We start from the raw sequence: 24424 nt of genomic DNA on the forward strand, positions 1-24424 counted from the left end.
AGATGACTGCTCCCACCCACCCGCCCACCCACCCACTAATAAGACATAATGCCGTCCTATTTTTGGTAACAATTAAAGGGCCTCCCGGTGCAAGCAGAAAGCTGTTTATTTTCTGTTACATCACTTCGCTTTGCCTTCGAAGGCTGGTCTGCGCTCAGTGTTTTCCTGGTGATGCAAGTCCGCTCTCTCCTCCAGCAGTTGGATCCCTCCCACCTCGCAGCACCTCACAGGTCTCTTCCCGGAGCAGCGCATCGCTGGAGCGAGGAGCAGCTCACGAATCAGCTGCAGGTCCCGGTTTTGAAAAGCAGAGAGAGAGAGGCAGCAAAGGAAAAGGGTGGACTCTTATGTGATCTGGTCTTAGAGCAAGACAAGCACCATCTGAATTCCAGAAGCCCTGTTCATGTTTGGGGATATTTTTCTGACTGCATGGAATCAGAGAGAAGCCAAAGGATGGGAAATGCCTGCATCCCCCTGAAAAGAATTGCTTACTGCCTATGTCTCTTATCTGCGCTTTTGCTGACTGAGGGGAAGAAACCAGCGAAGCCAAAATGCCCTGCCGTGTGTACTTGTACCAAAGATAATGCTTTATGTGAGAATGCCAGATCCATTCCACGCACCGTTCCTCCTGATGTTATCTCATTGTAAGGCCCGTAAGCATTTTGATATCTAATTTACGATTTAAACCTTCCAGCCGATGTATTTGGGGCTTTGTATGTATTGGTAGAAGGGCATAGAGAGAAAGATTCCTCTTGCACGCTTGGCCGTTTGACGGGGCTAACATTTTGCTGCATTTAGAAATTCTGATTTTTATTAGCTGCTACAGAACATGCTTAGATACCTTCCACTCCTGAGCATTATTATGAGAAACCTGTAGCAGTTTCATCTCTCCTGCTCCATCTGGGAAGGAACAGTATTGTACTTCACAAAATAGGGTCAAAATAGGGACTGTTTTGCTAAACCGGATTAACATAAGGCTTGTTCTCTGTCTGTGTGTGTCTCTTTGTGTGTGTCTGTTTGTTGTTTTGTTTTGTTTTGTTTTCTTTCAGATCCTTTGTGAGATCTGGTTTTACTGAAATCTCAGAAGGGAGTTTTTTATTCACACCATCGCTGCAGCTCTTGTGAGAAATATTTATATCATGACTATTTTTAATAGAGCATATATTTGGATAAGCCTTCTAGTGAAACGATCTCAGTATTAATTTTGTCAGATGTGATTATATTTCTGGAGAGGAAAAGCTTATCAGTCAAGTGAGAGGTAGATGGGTTTGTTTGCGACTTGATTCCAACAGTGCAGGTTGATTCTTGCAATGGCAAATTTGCTAACCTGTCATGCTGTCTACTTTTGTGGCTGTTTATGAAGTTGTTGGAATGTTGCAACAATGATCCTAATTTCATTCCACTCTTTTACTTTCATTTTTGACTTGAGAACTTTGGTTATTTTGCTCTGGAGTTTCTGAATTAGTCGATACAGAACACAGCATAACATATGCGCTCAAGATGTTGTCCTTGGGGACCTGGGGCAGGCTGCTACTCTGTGTGATTTATTGTGTGGAGAAGAAAAATCTGGGTTCTTTCTAGGTAATTCCTTAAAATACTAATTCTCAAGCGACTGTTTTCTAATCTCATCTAATTTATAACTAGTCCCCTTACAAGGAGAAAAAGAAAATAATAATATAGGATAGTGCAAAGGATTAGTTTTTGCTGTGTGTTTTGAGTTAGCCATGAGGGAACCACATATTCAGTCTATGTCCGAAAACAGTCAAAAATAATATTTGACTAAGAAATCAGATCTCTCCACAGGCATAACGTAACATGTATAATTTGTTCTGATGTGTGACGTTTGGCAATTGGAGTGCTAGTTCTTAGAGTAGGACCACATGGGGATCAGGAGGTCTCCTGGTGCTCAGGTGTCAGGCAACAGACTGGGTTGTAGTTACCGGTTCCAGGAGAGAATCAGCCAATTGCCCACCAACTGTGGTTATCTTAACTGCATGACCCAAGTCTGTTTGCGTGTTTGTTTTCTTACCTTAATTGGCCATTTTGTCTGTTTGGGGTTATATATACAGAGGCAAAAGCATGAATTTGAAACGGAAGACACTTGTATATAAATCTCACCCCACTATTCACTAGAAACTAGACATATAATCGTGTGCAAATGACTAAATCTCTCTGAACCTCAGTCTCCTCATCTGTAAAATGGAAGTGATAACACATTGAAGGGTTGTTATCAGAGATAAATAAGATTTAAGTAGATAAAATGCTTGGCAGAGGGTATGACAAATGGTTACACATTTTATCAGCGGTAGGATTTTCACTTTTTACATAAAGCTAAAAAGCTAAAATAAAAAATATCACTTATTGTTTTGTGTATATGAAATCCCAAAACTGATTTGACTGTTTCCATTGAATTCACAAACCTGATCAGGTGTTTTGACATTATGTAACAATTTTTGCCAAGGTCCTTTTACTAGTTAATGCCTTTGCAATTAACAATTGAGTAGAATATTCTGAAGGGATTTATCTGTTTGACTGATGGCTAATGGTGTGATTAGGGGAAGTGTTAGCACACCAAACAAATCCAAAACAGACAGAGTCTTTACCACATAAAGGGGCAAAGTATCCAATGCTGGCATCCTTCCATAGGATAAAAATTGGTTGTATGTGAGAAAGTGATCGAGTGTGCTTATGTTATTTATTTGGTAAATAAATAAATGGCTCATTTAAAAAACATCCTTTTGATGGGCGAAGGCACCTCTCTCCCCCCAGGATAGTTAAACAGATCAGTCCTTAAAATTCAAGAAGTGTCAGTTGATACATGCTGCTCATATGCCAACACTAGATGGTCGTTAGTTGTGACACAGAAAGCCTGGATGCATCAGCCTCATTAGTTAGCACATCTCCACTTTGTTTTTGCTGGGTGGCCCCAGCCTCGGCAAGCACAGATGCTGGACAATGTTATAGAAATAGTTCCCGGCTGCTGCAGGGTAATGTGATTACACGTATTTAGAATCACAGAGGGAAGCCAAGGAACAGGGTTTTAAATAGCCCACACCGAGTGTATGCCATGCCCCTGTGTTCCATGCTCTGAGTTCCTATGGAACATTCCAGCCCTTATTTCTAAAAGCAGTTCGGGCTTCAGAAATAACAAAAGGACAAGTAATTCTTGCCCTGTAATGTCCTTACTTAACTCACATTGGCTAACCTCAACACGGCAGATTTGTGCCAGGGCTGATCTTACGCAAGATTGTCAGGGGTCAAAGTTTGTCTCAAATCTCCAGGATCCTGTTTCCTAAAGAGTTTGCTCCCCATTCTTCCTGACCAGTGTTTTTCGTTTCCTCCTGTTCTCAGGAAAGGGTCTAATAAGCTCATTTTCACTGAGGAAGAAGGAAATGAAAAGGCTCCCAATATGAAAAGTACCATAATCATAGCAGTGGTGGGAATGGATGGTTCACAGACAAAAAGAGTTCTTCTATGGGACGGGGACACCCAGTGCCCTGAAAACTCCCCTTGGAACATAAAGACCAGGGGGCCCATTTTGCCTTTGCGTGACTTTTGCCATCAGACCTGGCCTGGATCACACCAGCCACTGCTTGGGGTTTGCAGTGACTTCTAACAGTGTTCAGGACCACAGATCACCAAACTAACCTGTCATGTCCTCTGAAGAGATATACTTCAGAATCAATTCTGCTTGACTGATGTACAAAGGCAGCTGGTTTCTTGCTCAGTTGTTGGAAAGGGACAGGAGATGACCCGTTCCCATCACCCACCCTAACAATCTCATCATTTCATTACGGCCCCAAATGCTTTTTCAGACCCTCTGCAGAAGGCATGATGAGAAGTACTTTTTGAGGGAGACAGACGTAGTACTTTTTGAAATGTCAGCCTGAGGTACTGAGGGAGATAGACGTAGTGCCTCCTTAAGTTACATACAGTGCTTCAGTGCTTTGGGGGAGAAGATCCTGGTAGGCCGCGGCTGGCAGTGTGTTTTGGAGACTAAGAAAAACAAAAGCCCACACTCTGTAAAGAGGAGAGAAAGAATAAAATTATCCAATAAAAATGCATCAGATTAGTTGTACAAAACCTATTAGCAAAAAAAAAAAAATCTCATTTATGGTTTCAAACAACAGCAACAAAACCTTTTCCAAGTGAATGTAATTTCATTCATGTTTCCCATAGGCCTGTTGTGAAATATAACCAGTGGGATTATTCACTTTAGTTTGCTTTTAGTGATAGGGAGTGGTGCTTGTAGTGAATGTAGTTTATAGAAATGTGTTTTCACACAGGACAGCCCTGTCCTCCACAGATGACTGAAATCCCCAATGATGTAGGCTCATTACAGAAGTAAAATTCAAAATAAAGAGTATAAAATGTGGCCACGTGGCCATTTGTTGATAAAATTTTTAATAAACTAAATCTCTCCAACTCTTAAGAGAGATCTATTTTCAGGGAGTAAATTACAGGGTTGAGTTAGTATCATGCATAGGAAAAAAAATCTTTATATAAGAATTCAGTATAACCAGAAAAATTCTAATTATTCCAATGAGATCTGGTCCCATTTGAAACAACAGAATTGATCCCTCTGGGGCAAAAATATCATTTATTTTATTAGTCCACAATCAACACATAAATATATAGTCCACAAGAAATTAAAAACTAAAAACCAGAAAAGCAAACAGTGTGAACAAGATAAATCATAAGTCCGTCCTTACTAAGGTTTTATCCTTTAGCCCTTCAAAATATTATTTGTCCAGGAAAAAAGTATCCATAGCCTTTCTCATCTTCTCAGTGATTGGCCTCTTTCTCTATCCCTCCATATATGACAAGAATAAGAAATATGTAGTAGTCTTCAATAACTACTCAAGCCAAACCTATCAACTAACAGGGTTGCTGGAAGAATGATTGGCTGCTTATGGATGGGCATGTTTTGGTTTGTGCCCAGCTGATGCCCTATAATGGATCAAGAAGTGAAAATGTCAGTCATCTAGGATGTTCTGTCTACAGTTCTGCTCGATGACCCATAGATCTGCTTTTTAACTTCTTAATTGCTATGATTGTGCACAGTAGCCTTGTACAACAAATGTTTTCTCTGAAAGCATATTTCATCCTCTCAATTATTCCAGCAATAGAATTGATTGAATAGGAGTTACCTGTCTCTCTTGTCCACTTTCAACCAGACAAGACCCCCCTGAAACAGCATGGTACTCTACCGCCTCCTCTTCAACCAGGACCATAGCCCTCACTGAGGCTGCAAATACTCTTCTGCAGGCACAGGGAGCATCTGCACTGGTCTCCCTGCTGCCAGTCCCCATCCTCCTCACCTCCTTTAGTGTTACCTTCCTGAAACGCAGATCTCATCATGTCACCCTCATGCTTGGAAGCCTTTAATGTTTCCCTAGAAACAAGAGAAACATCTGAACATCTGAGTTGGTAATACTAGAATTTGGCTATTTGTCTAAGGTCGTCTCTCACAGTACTGATAGTGTGTGTGCACATGCGCATGTGTGCACGCGCGCACACACACACCCCCACATTCAAGCTCCATCCATACCAGACTGAAGTACCTCATTCCCTGACCTCTGTTTTCTCAAGCTCTGTAGACTTTACTGTTGTCTCTAGTTCTTCCTGTCATTTTTAGGGCTATCTGTGCTTTTATCTGCTCCATGTCTCTCCTGGAGGATTCTCAATAGCCACGGTCCTAGAGAAGAGCCTGGATGTTGTGAGCTGAGATCTTGCTTACTATATATTTGTTGAATTCAGTTCACATTTTTATAAATTTTATACTAGAGATTCGTGTTTTCCTATCAGTAGACAGTCTTGGTCACATTCATGCTCTTTCTAATGATCGGTATACACGATCAGACTTCACATGAGCTAGTAAAGTGGAGGTCTGGAAAGTGGGCTGAATCAAACAAATGTGAAGAGATATTTGCTTATGACATCATGATGTCAGACTTCTTCAACAGATGTTTCCAGTGTATCAGAACTCAAAAGACAAAAGAATCCAGTCTATACCCATACCACCCTGAAGGCACCCGATCTCATCTGATCTTGGGAGCTAAACAGGGTCGGGCCTGGTTAGTACTTGGATGGGAGAGAAAGCATCCAAAATTTTTTCTTAGACCCACTGCCTGAGTCTCTTTTGTCCCCCCCTGACTTCCTCTAGGTCTTTGACAAGAGACCTAGGTTTTCTCTCAGGTTTGATTAGCCTCTCTCCTGTGAAGAGGAACACTCTCCCTTTATCTACTTTGCTAGGACATCCAAAGAAAAATGTTGGTTAAGACTATTAAGGTGAAAAACAAACTTGTGAACACAAAGAGAGTCTGCCTTTTGATTTCTTTATATTGCCTTCGCTAAAACAAGTGTCTATTCACTGCACAGTGGCAGGCAGTGACAGAATGAAAGCCAAAGCCGCCCATGTCAGCAGACATGTCTGGGGACCCTGCTGTGCAACAGACACAGCACTGGGCTCTGTGAGAGACACAGAGGGGAGTGACGCCTCCCACTCCCCACCTTGGCACGGCAGCTCCAAGGTGGAAGTGAGCCCTAGAAAGGTAAACTATATTTTGCCTGTATTTGAATGTATCAGAAGGTGGTCTTCATAAGCTCTCTCATTTTGTTCAAAATGGCATTCAGCTGACTGGTGATGATGGCGACTCGTGCCCATTGTCGATGGCTGAGATAGGCTACAGAGTGATCACAGGGCGTCACAATGACAGCTGTGATTGCAAAATGGCTCAGCCTGGTGAGCTGGCCATGTGACAAATAGCAAAGAACACAGGTTTTGTGGTCAAATAGACATGGGTTCAAATCCCTAGTCTGCTGCTCCCTAGTTCTGTGATTTGGGGCAAGCTTAACCAGGCCTCATTATCTGCATCTACAAAGCAGGCAATAACTCTAGTACCTGTTACACAGGATTACAGGCAGGATTAAATGAAACAATACATGTAAAGCGCTTGGTACAGTTCCTGTAACTCTATAAACATTAGCTTTTATTGTAGTTCTGAAAATCACTTTAATTTGAACAACCATAACATCAGATTAGCATCTGATTGTATAGGCTGGGTTTGCCCTCGATGCTGGCTTTAAAATTTTATTGTTCTACAAATAGGTCTCCATCAAAACCCACTAAAAAATCTTTCTTCCAATACTTCTCACAGGAGACGTGAACTATTTACCTTTCTGGGAGTAGGAGCGGAAGTAGAATTCTCCCAGTTCTTCCTCATGATAAAACAACTGGCACCATATTTTGTAAAACATGGCAAGTTTGGTTCAAAATAATTAACACTAGCCAGTCTTCAGATGAGTACGTCTGCAGTAAGATGGAAAGAAGCCTGAAGTAGAAGTCAGGAGACGTGGGTTTGAAATTCAGTTCAGCCAGTAATGGGCTGTGTCCCTGGGCCTCAGATCTTATGTATAAAATACCAGAGACAGATTAAATTATGGTTCTCAAACTCAAATGCTCGATGGGGGTTGGGTTGATAAGGTAAATGAAGGAAACAGTTGGGTATAGGACAATAGGGAGTGGCAGTGACTGGAGTAAACCAGAGAAGACATGTCCTACCTAAAAATGACGTCTTCAGCTCCAACTGATTATATTGCTGATAAGAATATGGCACACAAATATGGGGTCATATTTTTCTAATTTTCAGGGGAAGGCAGAAACCTGGAGGCAGATTTGTAAACAGGATAAAGACCAAACAAAACATACATTGGCATTTTTGAGACCTTCATGTTCAATTAACCAAGGTCTCATTCTGCTTAAAAATTCTATTGTGTTGTATTCTATTCTACGAAGAGTACTTTAAATTAATGTAATATAGAAAATAGCCTTGTTAAAGAAAGCAGGTACATTTTATTGTATCAATTCTAACAAATCAGTAAATTAGATTATTAAATGAAAAAGCCTCATAATATGGAATTGGCTATTAATTATAAAGTTATTATTAAAATAATAATGTAGCTCCCAATTTCCCAGGCAGGTCCATCGAGACTTTACCAGGACTTCCCATGGTGGCTGATGATAAAACAATATTTCAATATCCATCCCTTGGGGCAAGGACTGGAAAGGAACTTTGGGGCCAATTTACATGGCAAGATGACAGGTGCTTGCCTGTGTAAAATGTGATTAAAAAACAATGAGCCTTTGAAAAATAAACAGACTAGAATTCATATGTACAAATAACTCTTGACTTGCAGAGAATTCCTTGTGGGAGATCACAGTCTTCCTAACTGTGCTCCCATAACTAAACATGTCTAGATCTTTGAGAATTGCCTTCCCGGCCAGTTTGCAAGCCAAAAAATGGAACCAGGCAAAGTTTTGTTAGGGGACAGCTGTCATTTTTGTATCACCTGATGCTAGGTACTTTATGGATCTATTTCATCATCACGATAAACCTGTGAGGAGGTTCGATTATGTTCATTTTGCAGATGAAGCACTGAGTCCTAGAAGAGTTAGGTAGCCTCCTCGATGTTACACTCCTCGTAAATGGCAAAGCTGGGGTTTAAATCCAAGCCCCCACTTTTAACTACTTCTGTCTACTTCCTCTTGAACATGAATCACTGGGTTTAACTTTGCATAGTTTTGTTCCCCAAATCAAATCCCCTCTCAAAGGGTCAACCTTTGCCATTAATGAGGATATTCAGGGGAATGTGTCCTGATTCCTGGAGACAATTATTGAAAAGGAGTTTCAAAAGCCCTTTGAAAGAGTGGGAGCGTTGCTGGCAAGAACATCGAGTTTCCCTAGGATTCGACTCTCATTTGTATGTGTACGCTCTGGTCTCCCTACTTTAAAAAAAATTAGGGAGAGAGAGAAAAAAGAAAAGAACAAATAAAAGAGAACTTATACGCTTTAAAGTTACACCTTAGAACAATGTTTTCTAAATGAGGTCTGTGGAACATTGTCCTGAAAAGAGTTCTGTGCTCAAATAAATTTGGGAAACTGCTCATTCTATCCCTGCTTGGCTGTTCACAATGCACCTTGGCTTAGCAAAGCCTCTGGAATTATTTTATGTTGTTTTACTTTTCTTAACCTCTAATAGGATATGGGAAATCTATGTCTTTGGTGTTCGTTTTATTTCTTAGCTTAATTATTTATATCTCACCTTGTTCTAGAGAGCCTTGCTGGCAGTGCTTAGGCAAGTAGAAAGAGTCCCATCTTAAAGGATATATGAAACCATCTGTCTCCATATAAGGGGTGACTCAGACAGTTTTGTTAGTGTGGACTCACTGAGGGTGATATCTGCGAGCACGCCTCACAGCTAGGCTCTCCACCCAGGCAAGCAGCTTGGCACACACTGCTTCTTTGGGGACCTCCCAGGGGATGCTCCATCTTTTGGAGGAAGTAGATTATCATTTGCAGCCCGTTCAATGGGAAAAAGCTCCTTGAGCTGAAATGCACACTCTCACTATTTTTGTTTTGAGTGGGTTCCCTCACAGCCACTTCCCAAACGGCAAACCAGCATTTCCCTGGGTACATTCATTTTATGTAAAATTCAGTGGGCCCCATTATCAATAAAATGGAGAAACTGTACATTTAAATCCCTTTTGAAGAGTCTCAATTTACTTAAGATTCGTGTAATTAGGAACCCTGATTAACTTCACTTATTCACCTTTCCCAAGTTTATTTGTTCGGTTTCTTTTTTGTTGTTTGTTCTTGTAAAACCTCTCAAGCCCATGAAGGCCTTGTGTTCCAGGGAGTACACTCGGGGAACTGCTGGGCAAGGCTAGTCTTGATCTCCAGCAGATACTGGGCAGATCTGATGGGACTAACAGGAGGAGGCATGGCCTTGCCTTTGACCAGTAACAACCCTGGGGGGCAGGGGAAGGAGGGAAGGTCATGCCTGAGCACAGAATCCCAGCTCTGCCAGTTAAAAGCTTTAAATTACTTTACCTCTCTCACCTCAGGTTTCTTTGTATTCTACATGGAGACTATAAAACCTACATTATAGTGTTCATTTGAGGATTAAAATGAGTTAATAGATGGCAATCTGCTAAAGATGAGGCTTGGCACAGACAGGCTTTAAATAAAATCTAAGTCCCTTCTCCTCAGTTTTTCAGGAGCAGGGAGACACAGACTGAATTTATAAACATCGGGAAGGTGGGCTGTTGGCTAGTTATGCCAACTGCTAGAAAGGAAAAGTTTTGACTATCCTGGGATGAGAGGTAATAAACTATAAAACCAAAGGAGTAGGTCCATGCTTAAATCTTTGTTAGTGTGCATGCCAAGAATATTCCCCAGGAAACCCCTGCAAATCTAGAATCAACATTCTAAACCTGGTCCTCCTACTGACCAAAGATGTGACCTTGGCTAAGTCACTTACTGCTGCAGGCCTCGGTTTCCTCACCTATAAGAAGAGGAATTGAACTGCATATCTCTCTAGAGTGCCCCGCCCCTCAGATTTATGTGGAGCGAAAGTTAAGGTTATTCTCTGCATCAATCCAAATTGAAGAGGTGCTGGTCTGCTTAAGGATCATTGAACATTACACTGAAAATGTTTTCCAAGGATGAGAGTCAAAAAGAACTGTGACATAACGTGCTCATGTGTGATGTTTCCCATTTGAATGCTTTCTTATCTTAAGAGCATATTTTAAAATATTCAAATGTAAATTATTCACGTGGCACATGTACTTAGAATGTGTGCATTTAACTAAAGTGAATCATCAGCCTGTTATTAATTATCATTCAACCAGCCCAATTCTTTTGGATAAAGGAGAATATTAGTAACAACTAGAAGGTCTGAATCATTTACGCAGAGGCAGCTTTAAACAAGTTGGCCAGCCCTTCCAGCTGTGCCTGCAATTCTTCCAACAGCTGTAGCTTGTACATCTTACTCTCTCATATACATATATATGCATATATAAACATACAGACACACATATGTACCTGGAAGCGTGTTTACACACATTGCCCATGGCTGCCTAAGTCCCTGGACAACGGCCATAACAGTTCTCTTAGGCAGGTGACAATTTCACTGGACCTTTTCCCTCGCTGTATAACTAAGGTCCTTAACTGGAGCTAATGCTCCTCCAGCTCTGATATTTTATGTCTATGCTCTTTGCTTAGATGTTCTTTGGCAGAAGCATTGGAGACATGTTCTTACACATTATCCCATGTAATTCTTAGAATCTCCCAGGAAGTCTTTTTGTGATTATAATTCTATTTTACCAGATGATGAAATAGATTTACCCCCTTGATACATCATGTACATAATACATGCAGCCACAGGCTTAGAAACTAGATTCTCTATTCTATAACTTACCAGTGCCACCTCTAACTGACAACCCGATGCTGGCTGCTCACCCTTCTATTCTTCATCCAGAGTAGCCCTTATGGAGGTGGGGGTGTATGGGAGAGCCCCCTAAATCATCTCCCCTCCATAGCTGAGAGAATCTGTGTCAGGCTGAAAGATGCAGACCATGTGTGGGCCAATGACAATTTTGATGGCAGTGAAGATGTCACAACTGACTAGAGAGAGTCTGAAGAAGTGTCATTAGAGCCAGGGGGCCCTGGTGTGACCAGACGAGCAGTCTGGTTTGAGATAAGGGGAGATTTTCCCAGTAGGGTTATCCTCCCAGTCAGCCATCTGCACACCTGCCTCCCCACTGCTCCCCACTCCTCATGCAGAGTCCATGCCTACTCTTCCAGGAATGAAGCCTGCAGCCTGCAGTGAGCCTAGACTCACAGGTCTTTAAGCTAGACCTAAAACATTATCTAGTCTAGACCCCTTATTTGACAACACAGAGAGGAGAAGCGATGTGCTCAAGGTCACACAGAGGATTTATGGCCAAGTGGGAATTAGGACTCAGGCTTTGTGATTCCCCTCTTCAGTGTGCTCCTTCTCTGGTCCCTAGAAGAGGCGAGAAGCTGCTTCAGCAGCCCATAGCCTTGGCATGGGCACATGTGCCTGTCCAGCTATTTCACTCTTGTGGGCCCCCAGCTCTGGCCCCTCAGCTGGATGTTGGGCAGCCTTAGCCTTGACCTCCTTCTAATGTAGCTAGAGCCTCATTCTGTGACCCTCTGCTCTTTCCTTTACTTCACTGTTGCTGACCCCAGCACTCCGAGCTCCTGGCTAACCCTATCAACCATTTTTCTGTTACTTTTGAATTAAATGCTGCTGGTCCTAGATTTCAGATCAACTAGGAACCCTCAAATAACCTTCTGGCCTGAGTGTTAATTTATTTGGAGAGATGTGACCCACCCCTACAGGCAGTTGGATGTAGGCAGGAACTGGAGCTCAAGGTTAGCAGACATTTTACAGATCTCATCCTCTAATCCCAGTGTGATATTAATCATAAAATCATGAAAGCTTTTTTTTTTTTTTTAAGAAAAACCTATCATCAACAGGGAATTTTAAGACTGTTATTCTAAATACTTGTTGAAATCAAATATGCAATTTTAAGAGATTATGTGTCAAAACTTATAGGATGCTTTATACAGAAGTAAAGTCACATTTCTGAATACTTTTATTTTAAATCAGAGAGTATAAACATATATGAATTGAGCAGGAAGCAATAAATATTCTAAGGAAATCAAGAGAAAATAAACAATAAAGATAAACATCAAATAATAAATTAGGAAGCATGGGAAATGATAACTAAATCCAAGATTTCATTTTTGGAAAAACCAATAAAATAGCAGACATTTGAAGGAAGTAATATGTACTCACAAATGGAGGTGGCATTAACTATTCAGCAACAAGCTTTGGCCAAATTTGGGTAACTATCTAGGAAGGAATCAAGGCAGTGTCTCACCTCACATTATAGATAAAAGTAAGTCCCAAGTAAATTAGAGTCAGGCATTAAAAAGAATTTAAGGAAGGAGGTGTAGGTAATATTTCATTGATTTCAAGGTAGGAAAAACATTTTAAGAATTACAGTAAAGAAAGAATATATAATGGAAGTTGATTTATTTTGTTTCAAATATAAAACATCTATATGTTAAAAATTGTGATTGAAAAGGCAAATCATAATCAATAGAGGAAAACTCTTAGCATCAAATAAGAAAGGCAAAGAATAGGTGATGTTCTTAGTAAATAAGAAGTGCTTAGAAAACAACAAAAATGGACAAAGAACAGGATTTCATAGAAAAAGAAACAAAAATGATAATACTAAATGTTTGTAAGGATGTGGTAAAATAGGCATTTCTAGATTCAGAACTGAACACGTAATTTGATACAACTGAGTAATAAAGAATTTGACTTAAAAACCATATAATCCAATAATGCTACTTTTAGAAATCTATCCTAAGTCTATCCTAAGGAAAGAATTAGGGATATGCAAAAATACCTGCATGTGAGGATGGTTATGGTAGTGTTTGTAATACTGAAAATTGGAATCAACAATAAAAATGTTAAATCCTGATGTATCTATACTACAAAACGTACTCATCTGTTAAAATTACATATTGAAAGTTTCTTGTCATGAGATACTATTCTTGAAAAAATAAGTACATGAAAAGGAGGACACAGAACACTATAAAAACCATTATTCCAATTTTATAAATATATATGTACATATCATATATATTATATGTACACATATCAATGTCTTTGGGTAGTATGAGTATAGTGTTTTCCAGAATTTCTGCAATGAGCATATAGTATCCTTAAGCAGAATACACCAAACTGCATTCAAATTTTTTAAATCCTTTGCTTAAAAAAAACAAAAAAGATTGACATTGACATGATCTTAATGTGACTTTACGATTGCCTATTTTGATTAATTTATTCTCTTAAAAAGGAATTATTACTTAATGGATTTCTTAAATCTGGATAAGTTGAGCAGTGCTATTATAGTTATCTGCCAGCATGTGGATATTGTGCCATTACGTGACCCGGGTCTTATACTAAGAGACTACCCAGTGTGTGGAAAGGTCAGTAGACCAGGAGTCTTGGGCCTTAGGACCCTGGTCAAAACTTTTAACAGCCCTCTGGGCCTCAGTCTCCTCCTGTCAAACAGATATTGACATCTACTTCACCACTTTCACAGAGTTGTTTCAAAGACCAAGTAAGCTAATACAGCAGAAGTCTATGAAATATAGGCTAATGGAGGCAACAGTCATCATTTAAAGAATGAACTATTGCCTGCATGGAATTGATAGCTGGTATGTATGATCTTCCTAAGTCTCCTTCTTGGTAAAGAAACATACAATCCCTTGTTTGCAGAGGAAAGAAAATCCTCCCCACTCCTCCTACACTCTGTTTTCTTACTGAATTCATGAGACTGACAGCTAAGAGACAAAAGTGCACAGCCCTTGGAGGGAGGGTAACAGAAAGGTCAAGGCACATCCCTGTGTCCACCTCTGCCAAAATTCTAGGAAACAATGCCTGGCTTTTTCCCTCCCTAAGAATAGAGGAAGTGGCAGAGATCTCAAATGTTCCCATTATCTCTGCACAAACCCACAGGATGGCTGCTTGGCAAGTTTATGGGTCGAGATCTCTGATTTGTGGCTCTGGGTGACAAGTTCATTCAGACAGCGTTAATTCCCCCCAACCCCTCCATGTGCTGCTGTAGTGAGGACAGTTGTCAAATGTGAGTCATATTTTTTGTGGACTCTTGCTACATGTAATTCTGGAGACAGGACAAACCACAGCACCTCTGTGTACCAGAGCAGCTGCTCCAGCCACACTTGCTGCAAGGAGCACAGGCCCCCTTGGTCACCACAGGTAAAGGAAGGCTATTGTAACTGACCGGAAAGCTTACCACATGCAGCTCTGGGTGCCTGTAAGAGATGCCTGGGGAGCTTTTAAATATCCCATGCCCAGGTGTAGAGTTTTACCAGAATGCTTGAGGATGAGAACCGGGTACCAGTATTTTTAAGGCTCCTCAGGGGATTCCAAGTGCAACCAAGACTGAGAAGCGCTGGTGTGGGATCTAATGCAGATCTGGACATCTCCCCGCTGCAGTCTTCACACACACTGCTCTTTGTGAGGTCCCCTCCACTTTCCCCTCTCTCCTAAATGTGCCTTGCACAGGTTGCCTGCCACAGGGCTAACTCAACCCTAAGGCATCCTTTCTCCTTCAGCCTCTCTGCCAACTAGCTCCATCTCTCTTTGTGATTCCAAATCTCCAAGAAGGGTCTTTGGCTCAACTTTTTGAAACAGAGTAGTTGGGCCATGGATGCTGACCAACCTCAGGATCAGCAGCTCTGGATGCAGAACTGAGTCCTTCTTGCTCTAATCATCTATGAAAAGGGATGGAGGTCATATGGTACAAAACACAGCCACCCTGGTCTGCTCCAGGTCTGTTGTATGTGAACATGAGATGGGGTGGCAGTTTGCCTTAACAGGGACCGTGGGATTCTTAACATGCCTGGCTCAGTAACAAACCACGATATTAAAATCAAACGTTTATAAAGGAACTCATAAAAATTAAAGATCAGCATTTCACCATCTTTACAGAACATGATTTTTTCAAGTCTTTTTAAGATATAGGATAATAAAATGGATAGTCTGCTCAACTATATTTAGAATATATGTGTGATTTTACAAATCTTTGTCCATGGAATCCTTGTCCACAGAAAACTATAATTGAATTTAGAATTGAAGGACTAAGATAATCATTATTATCTTAGCCAGAGGGATAATTCTTCAGCTTTTATAAGAAAATTTTTATTGAAATGTAATTTACCTAAAGAAAAGTGCACCTATCCTAAGTGTGCATCTCGATAGCTTAAGACTATTTTTTTAGAACAGTTTTAGGTTCACAGTAAAATTGAAGAGAAGGCATAGAGATTTCTCAAAGACTCCCTACCCTGACACAGGCATAGCCTCCTCCATCACCAACCTCCTCTGCCAAGGTGGTATGTTTGTCACAACCGAGGAACTTAGTTTATCCTCCATAGTCCATAGTCTACATTAGGGTTGACTTCCAGTGTTGGACCTCCTATGGGTTTGTTCAAATGTATAGTGACACGTATCCATTGTTATGGTATCATACAGAGTATTTTCACTGCCCTAAAACCCCCCTACGCTCTGCCTATTCATCACCCTGACTCAACCATGATTTTTTATAAAGTCAACACCCTTGTAACCAGCACCCAGGTCAAGAAACCAAACATTATCATTACCCCAAAGTCTTCCCTTTGTGCCCCCTTTCAGTTACTACTCGCCTTCAAGGTTAACCACTATCTTGACTTCTGCCAGCATAGATTAGTTTTGCTAGATTCTGTTCTTTATATAGATGCAATCGTATAGGACGCACTTTATTGCATTCTGGCTTCTTTCCCCAGACTTTGTGAGATTCATCCATATTTTTGCATGTAGTTGTAGTTTTAGCCAGAGGTTTTAATCCTCAAAAGCTCGTTCAGCAAACATTATTCAGCCAGGAACTGTGCTCAGGGCTGAGGACACAAAGTCAATAAGGATAAGTCCCTGCTGTAAGGCATATTCAATCTGGTAATGTAGCAATGACCAGAATTTAATGTAAAGTAAATCCCTCTTTATTTAACAAATATTTATTCAGTGTCCACTATGGGACAAGCACTATTACAGGCGCTAGGGATAAGCAATGAAAAAGCAGATAAAAATTCTGATGGAAACCCTGTTTTATTTTCTGACATGTGTGGGCTAGTTCTGCCCACTAATATCCATATCCTACTCTGTACTGCATCTGAGTCAACATAAGGAGAACTGGTGGCAGAAGCTGTTTCTTCCAGTGACTCGGAGTGAGTGATTATGAAGTCACTGGTCCAACCACGGGATAGTTTGCAAACCAGTGAGCATGGGAGGTATTTCTCTGTAACTATTTCTGCCTTACTTCATTCTCTCCATCCTTGATGCTGCCTATACAGAATGAAACGAAAATCTGGAACCCAAGGAAGACTTTGGATGGTAGCTTACCTTGGAGTAAGGCTGAGCAATCCTCTTGTTTCCCAGAAGCCTGAAGTAAGAAGAGACAATTGTCAAAGTTGTGACTGAAATCATAAACCTTTGAATTTGTTTCATTAACTAGGGGTGGCTAATATGTATGACTATTCCCAAGTGTTGACTCTTCAGAGCCTGGTGAATCACTTGATTATAAAGCTATGATGTTGGAAGGAGGAAGGACAGAAAAGAATCCAACATCATTCCAGGACTGATAGCTTAGGAAGAAATGCAGGCGATCACCTGGTTTTGTTTGTTTGGTTCTTGTCTTCCCCCATTTCTATAGAAAATTTCAAGCGTATAAAAAAATTAGAGATAATAGTAAAATTCGCTCCCATGTACCCAGCTTCCAGATTCAAAAATTATCACCTCATGCTCAGTTCATCTCTAACCCACGGCTACTCCCTCCCCTGATTATTCTGAAGCAATCACAGATGTCAAATAAGTTATTCAAAACTGTTCAGAAAGTGAGATCTCCTAGTTTTAATCCACTTAGCTAACAGGCTCAGAGAGGATAAGTCACTAAGCTGGTTAGTGGCAGTTATTTTTAACCCTAATACTTCAAAAATAAAAGTCAAAAAGTTTACTAACAGGGAGTATTGGACGTTACACAGTGCAATTAAACTGTACATATGAGACGTGAATTGTCAAATTATGTCAAACGTCTGGTCTGACCCAGGACCACGGTCACATTTTGGATACTAGTTACAAGTGAAATATGAGGTTCCCTTAAACAAGAACCTTAACATGTAGGCTGAATATTACTTGAACCCATTATAAATTTGTCATCAGTACGTGTAAAACTTTATTTTCAGTTCATATCCATACTTCATCCAGTGAATTCCATAAATTAATACTCACTCCAAAAAATAACTTCATATTATTTGGTCTATAATCACCTCCTATTCAGAAAAAAAAAGTTCTTTGAGTTCAACAGAGTGTGGAAACCATTGATAGTTGTTCCTTTTCATCAGTTATTTTGAAACCAAATCCCTGTGGATTTTGAAATTGCAAATAAATTTGTCCAAGTTAAAGTGTTCTTTTTCAACTATTTAGTAACAAAATGGGGTTGAGACTCTTCCTAAGCCTCTTTGTTCCCCATCTTCAGTCTGTTCTATTTTCAAAGAAGGAGGTTGGTTGGTGTTTATTGAGCCAGTGTCAGCGGCTTATCTACTATGAGATATCACAGAACAACCAGGCATGGAGCTGGTTTTCTAGGTTTCCTAGGCTTGAAACCGTGACACCACTATTTGGGCTAGCCAGAATGTTCCAGAAGTTTCGGGAGCAAGAGGGAAAGATTCCACTAGTGTCTTTGTCATAAAAACCTGCAACTCGTTGATCTGGCTCCTTTGACTGTCATACTTGCCCGATTGTACCTCAAAATGTTACCAAGGGCATGTGACATCCATCACTGTGAGCAGTGGGGCATGAAGCACTCCCTCAATGAGCATTTGATGAAATAATTGAGGGTAAAAAGAGAAAAATTACCTGAATAAATAACACTGCAGAAGGCAGACATCCAGACATTTTTCCATACACAACTCCTACTCATTTCTCTAAGAGCTAAAAGCAGCAAAGATGAACAATCTGTCAGTTTAACCGTCATTGTGTACTTTTTCTGGGCAGGTTATTCACATCGAACTCCTTTGATGTGATCAGTGATGATGCGTTTATTGGTCTCCCTCATTTAGAGTATTTGTAAGTAAAAACGCTTTTTTTCTTTTAAAAACGTAATTCAGGACAAGGGCTCTCAGGTTCCTACAGCTGTCTGACAAAAAATATTGTAACCTATTGCAGATTCATAGAAAACAACAACATCAAGTCCATTTCCAGACATACTTTCCGGGGACTAAAGTCTCTAATTCACCTGTAAGTATGAAAGTTGCTGTTACTTCTTAAACTTGCCAGTGGACAATGCAGCTTGATAACCTGTTGTTAAAGCACTCACTTTATAAGTATCCTTGAAAATGTAAGAAATCCAAATGATTTCTCTTCATGCACCCTTGCCATCTCTGCCTGTCCTCAGCCGGTGTATGTCCAAGAAACCAATTACTAGTAATATTAGCCCAAACTAACAATGATTAAGAAAACAATCAAATATTAGCAGGGAAATTATGTGACTGGAAAAAACATTTTTATTATCTACATCTTTACTCACCTCATGAATTGACTATATAGCTTCATTTGATATTTGCTGCTTTTCTTTGTCTGTATAAGCCCTGATTTCAAATACATTTAAACATATACTAGAACCACAGGCAATGACTACACAGTACCTGAACAACTTGTTTAATGAAACATTTGATTATTCAATGGGTGACTGGAGCTATATCGGTTGTTCTTAACAGGGAACATTTGCCAATATCCAGAGGCATGTTTGGTTGTCAAATCTAGAGGATGTAACTGGAATCTGTGGGTAGAGGGCAGCGATGCAACTAAACACCCTGCAACACACGGAACAGCCTCACAACAAAGAATTATCCAGCCTGAAATGGCACAGTGCCAAGGCTGAGAAACCCTGAACAACATGAACCAAATAACTTGTTTCCCTTACCCTCCCCGCCCCCTACATGCATATGCGCACATGCATGTGCACGCATGCCTGCGCACACACACACGTATTTTTAAGGACACTAGAAAGGCATGGGAAGAAAAGGCACTAACATTTGTTAAGTGCCTACTATTATTATTATGTTGGTCAGTATGCTTTACATGAATTTCCATTTAATCCTCTCAACAGTTCCTGCCAGATAGGCATGCTAACCCCATTTCAGAAATGAGGAGACAGAAGCTTGGAGTGGACATATGACTAGTAAACAGAGTAGTTATGCACTTCCAAGAGCATCGGCTCAGTAGCTGAACCACCATGGCTACACATCCATCCAACAACTATATCTCAAGGGCCCAATACGTGTCTCATCAGTGTTAGATAAAATGCAAGAGATCCAAGCATCATAGTCGTGCTGTCAGCTTTAACCTGTGGCCTCACAATACCTCGTTCCCAGCTCTGCTCTAGGCCCTAGGATGCAGCAGGTGACAAGGCAGACAAAAACACCTGCCCTTGGAGCCTGCGTTCTCATGTGTCCGTGGTCATCATGCTGCTTTTACTAGGTCCTGCCTCTACTGCTGATTGGATTGGCAGCCAAGGGGAATTGATGGCCTGATGTATTTTACAAAATCACTATACCTTTTAAGGCTTCTATATATAATCACTATAAAATAATAAGAAAAAACATGTTGATAAAACAAACAGCATTTACAATGCTGCTTTTCATGTCAATGTTATAATGTGGTACAAAAATGGGCTCCGTACAGTATGAATGCCGTGCAGTGTGATCACAGAGCTAAACACTTTCCAGCCTAACCTTTCAGACAAAAACAAAGAAATGAATATGTGGAAGGATAAATGGAAGTTCAGGACTTCAACTTGAGATTCACTTGATTCACATCAATTCCATTCAACATGGCTCTGTCTAACGGCTCCGCATCATAAGGGCTAAGGAAGGATGTAAGACCCAGGTGTTCTGTCTGGAAACCTGTGATATAAGCCTTTCTGGGACCCAGAGTTCACTCAAGTGTATCTTCGCTCCAGGCTAAAGGCCTACCTCGCCTGGAAGGGAGGATAGAAGGGAGGGAGGGAGGAAGAGAGGAAAGAAAAAAAACCTATACAACACCCTAGTGAAGAACATTCATTGTGTTTGTCTAGCACCCATTATGTCCATCAAATGAAATAGGAATTTAAATTTGGGTCAAAATGTGGCCCTTTCTTTAAAAGTATGAAAAGCGTAAAAGGGGGACACTGGTACAGCAGGTGCTTAATACTTAGAAAATTTGAAACTCGAGGGAACACAAAAGGCAGCCTTCAGAGAGAGAGGCGTGAATCTTAAGGGACAAACAGGCAGTGAAAGCAGAGTCCCACCTCTCTATCTGGGCGCTAGACGTGGGAAGGAGGTGTTAGGAGGGAGCAGGTTAAAGGTGACTGAATATGCCCCATAGATCTCTTGCATCTTTACTGAACACTTAGGTTGATTCGTATGGCATTGCCAATATTAGACTGTGTTTGATCTACAAAAATGGCAATGCCATATGGTTCATCCTAAATAGTTTCTAGCAGGTGCCACACAAAGATGAACAAGATCCAGCTCCAACCTGGAGGAGCTCAGTCCAACAAGAGGAACTGGACAACAAATATTTTCTCCTGGGTGCCTTGTCCCAAATTATGTTCTACTTTCTAATTATGTTGTTCTTCCAGGTGTATTTCTCTCTTTCTTTCTTTCCTCCCTTCCATTCTTTTTTCTTCTCTTCTTTCCCTTTTTTCCTTCTCAGGAGAGATAGGCAGGAAGGATTTGAAACCCAAATGTCCCTCTGATTGTTCAGTACATCAAGTTCATTTTCCATTATTTACCACTTATAAATAGATCTGGCATTTATCTGAGCCATTAATTTCCTTTTTAAGATTTTAGGTTTCAAAGTGCACTTTTCTCCACCTCAGACCAATTCTTCCAAATTAAAGGCAAACATTCAGGCAGTAAGGAACCATCACCTGGCCCTCTAACCTGCACATACTGCAGGAAGAATTTACAGAGACTCTTCATATTCTTGATCTCATTAAAGTCTCTTGATGACCATATGAAAGAGACAGGGCACTAGCACCAACCCCGCTGAAGAATGAGAACACAGAGGTACTCCCTGAGCTTAAGCTGCTCCCCAGTTAGCGGCAGTAGAGCCAGAAGCTTCCCAAGGTCTTTAATGAGATGTCTAGTGCCCTTTCAATGTGTCAGTTATAGCAGGATCAGGAAGCTTTCATTGAGCTGGCTGGATCCTTCCACAGGACGTGATTTGAGAAGCATATATGGCTGGGGAAGAAAGAGAAGATGCGGAAGAAAGGAGCCCTACTCTCACTCTTAGTCTCCAAATGCAAATAGTTGGGATGAGACATATATGTTTAGCTCCAGGTGGTTCCCTCTCTGGCCTAAAGTTAAAGCTGCTCTGAGGGACCCACCTGAGCATTTGTATAAATTCAGTTCATTCCTAAAGAAGCAATGAACTTATCTCACCTTCTTATACATCTATCTCAGTAGACTTATCTTCTAAAAGAGACATTTACAGGCAACTTAAAAGTTACTATATAGACCCCCGTCCCCTCAAACTAACCCCCCAAAAGAGAGTTCTTTATATATATATAGATTTTAAGAGTTCCTTATATTTAAGTTCTTATAAAACCTGTCAAATCCCAGGACCCTCCCTTGATTACTTAATTTTGAATTAGTGTCCTAGCATTATAGGTGATTAATTTAAATGTTCACATAATTTATATTTCTCAGAATGGTTTGAATTTTCTGATGACCATGTATTACCTTTGAAATCAGGGAAGAATGAATTAAAAAATAGTTTATGGCCAATGATGACAAAATCTTTAAACACTATGTATTCTGTAACACCCATGAAGTTTCCTTGGGCATCACATAAGTGTCATTGTGGCTAAGGACCATTGGAGGCATGATTGTTTGCATGCGTGTATAAAAATATTTGGGGAAAACTGCTGTTGATCTATACATGTTGTGGAGCACCTATTGTCTGCTCAGCACTGTGGGGGTGCAAAAGACAGATACAGCAGTCCTCAAACTCAGGGTGTCTCTGTGTCCCCCACCAGTCAGGCAGGATGTCCTCATTTCAGCCTTCACAATGACATGAATGTAAAAAGGCCATGCAGTATGTGGCTGAGGGGGATCTCTGCCCCAGACTGCCTGGGTTCAAAGCCTGGCTTTACCTGTTAACAGCTGTGGGACATAAGGAAGGTCACTAAGCTTCCTGGTGCCTCCGATTTCTTCTGTGTTGAATGGAAGTGATAATAATCATCTGAAAAATGGAGGTGGAGGATAATAAGAGACTTAGGAGTACTTAGATCCTCAGGATGTCATGAGATTAAAGGAGTTAATCTGTGCAGAGTGCCTAGAACAGAGCCTGGTATGCAGCAAGCACCATTATGTAGAAATAAACAAAATTTCACTGCCTAACCTCTACTGCTCCTGGATCCAGATTCCAAATGCTGCAGTGTATTTATCTCCTTTAAACATTTTGTATGAAATTAAAATAACTGCACTTGAAGTACTGCACATTCAGTGAGACTCCAGCTCACACTGGGAATCTGCACTGTGGGGAGGCTGGGGGCGCCCCAGATGGCCGTGGGCGATGCTTTCCTAGCAGCAGAGTCCAGCGGCACTGAAACAAACGTGCTGTCTGAACCAGTCTGGTCTGCCTTAGAGAGGAGACTTTCTAGTAGCTTCCATAGTCCCTAATCTGAGGTTTTCTCAGGTAAACCATGAAAACACCAAAGCGGAAGGAATGGCCGTCAATTCCGCGGGGAAAGGAATGCTGGACCCTTCTCAGCTAGTCTCAAGGCAGCTAGATTTTCAGTTGGGCAGTTTCCTGGGTGTTTTAAAGAATGTTTCTTAGGTAGACTCTGAATCAGGGCCTAGAGAATGGTGCACTTTCAAGAGCCTTCCTATTGTTTGGGGATTAGTACCACCCTGAGGCTCAGAGGAGAAGGGCACTTTGTGAGCAGTGGGTGCATGTGGTGTGGGGGTGGGGCAATGGTAATTCCTGGGCCTTTCCACTTTCTCCCTAACCCAGTGTCTTGGTGCAAGGGGCCTAGAAGAAGCATTTGCTGCTCTTTCTTTGTCTAGATTGGTGCCCTTCCTCTTATCCACTCCAGCTTGCCCCATTCATTTCTTCATTCATTCAAAAGTATCTTACAATATGCCATGCACCGTGTGTACAGTGGTAAGAAAAACATCCTTCCCATACTCACTAGAAAAAGAAATGAAGAGTGATGAAATGTTTTTCTCAGCCCTCTCACTGCCCTGTCTTCTCTCCTCTCCCAGTCAGCTCTACTCCTCATCAGATACTCAGATACAGCGCATTCCCACCCCCTAGAAAAACCTGTGGTCAAACTCATCGCCTCTTAACACCTCGGGTAGCCGAGGCCTAGAATTCTATTCTTTGGGCAGGAACTCTTAGATTCACCAGGTGCTTAAAAGAACCACGTGGGGCAGCAAGAAAAACATGGTGGCTCTTTCTGTGCAACCCTAGTGGCCCTAGTGATTCAGGACTTGACTCTTTCAACATCTCACTCCCACTGTCCTGTGATCCAGCCTCCTCCAAGCTCGTACCCCCTAGCCAGTTGCACTCTGTGCTGGTTTCTGGGGTAGGGACGTCCACTTTGGAGAAGTTAGCATGAGGACTTTAGGTCATGTTGGGCCAGCAAATCAACTGAGACACTTAACTGGAGAGTGACTCCAGTCTGGTCCAAGATAAAAGGAAATTTCTATTGGACCACCAGTGGGTGAAATGAATTATGGAGACGTTCTCTTGAATAATCTTCAGTAGCAGCACTTTGTTAATACTATCTATGTGGACAGTCACAGCAGTTCATTCATGTGGTCAGTTTTCTAAATGCTGTTTCTTGGGCCATGGCCACACAAAAGCTCTTCTCCTTCCTGCCCCCCCCCCCAGCTGCCCTTTATTGAGAGTGGTCCAGATGCCAGCTACTATCCTGAGT

General features: G+C 41.1%; 1 protein-coding gene across 3 annotated transcripts in view; it reads left to right on the top strand.

Annotated features, from left to right (window-relative positions):
• Positions 1–39: 39 nt before the first annotated feature.
• The window catches only part of LGI1 (leucine rich glioma inactivated 1), a 34931-nt gene continuing 10546 nt past the window's right edge, over positions 40–24424 (top strand). For 2 of the 3 annotated variants that reach the window (XM_010974298.3, XM_010974300.3), the window contains exons 1-4: positions 40–641; positions 1047–1118; positions 18490–18561; positions 18661–18732. In XM_010974298.3, the coding sequence (XP_010972600.3) occupies positions 172–641; positions 1047–1118; positions 18490–18561; positions 18661–18732 (686 nt within the window). In that variant the 5' untranslated portion in view covers positions 40–171. The remainder of the gene's footprint in view (positions 642–1046; positions 1119–18489; positions 18562–18660; positions 18733–24424) is intronic. The other variant, XM_010974299.3, reaches the window with a different exon arrangement.

The sequence above is a fragment of the Camelus dromedarius genome, chromosome 8 (assembly GCF_036321535.1).
Source record: "Camelus dromedarius isolate mCamDro1 chromosome 8, mCamDro1.pat, whole genome shotgun sequence".
Lineage (NCBI taxonomy): Eukaryota > Metazoa > Chordata > Mammalia > Artiodactyla > Camelidae > Camelus > Camelus dromedarius.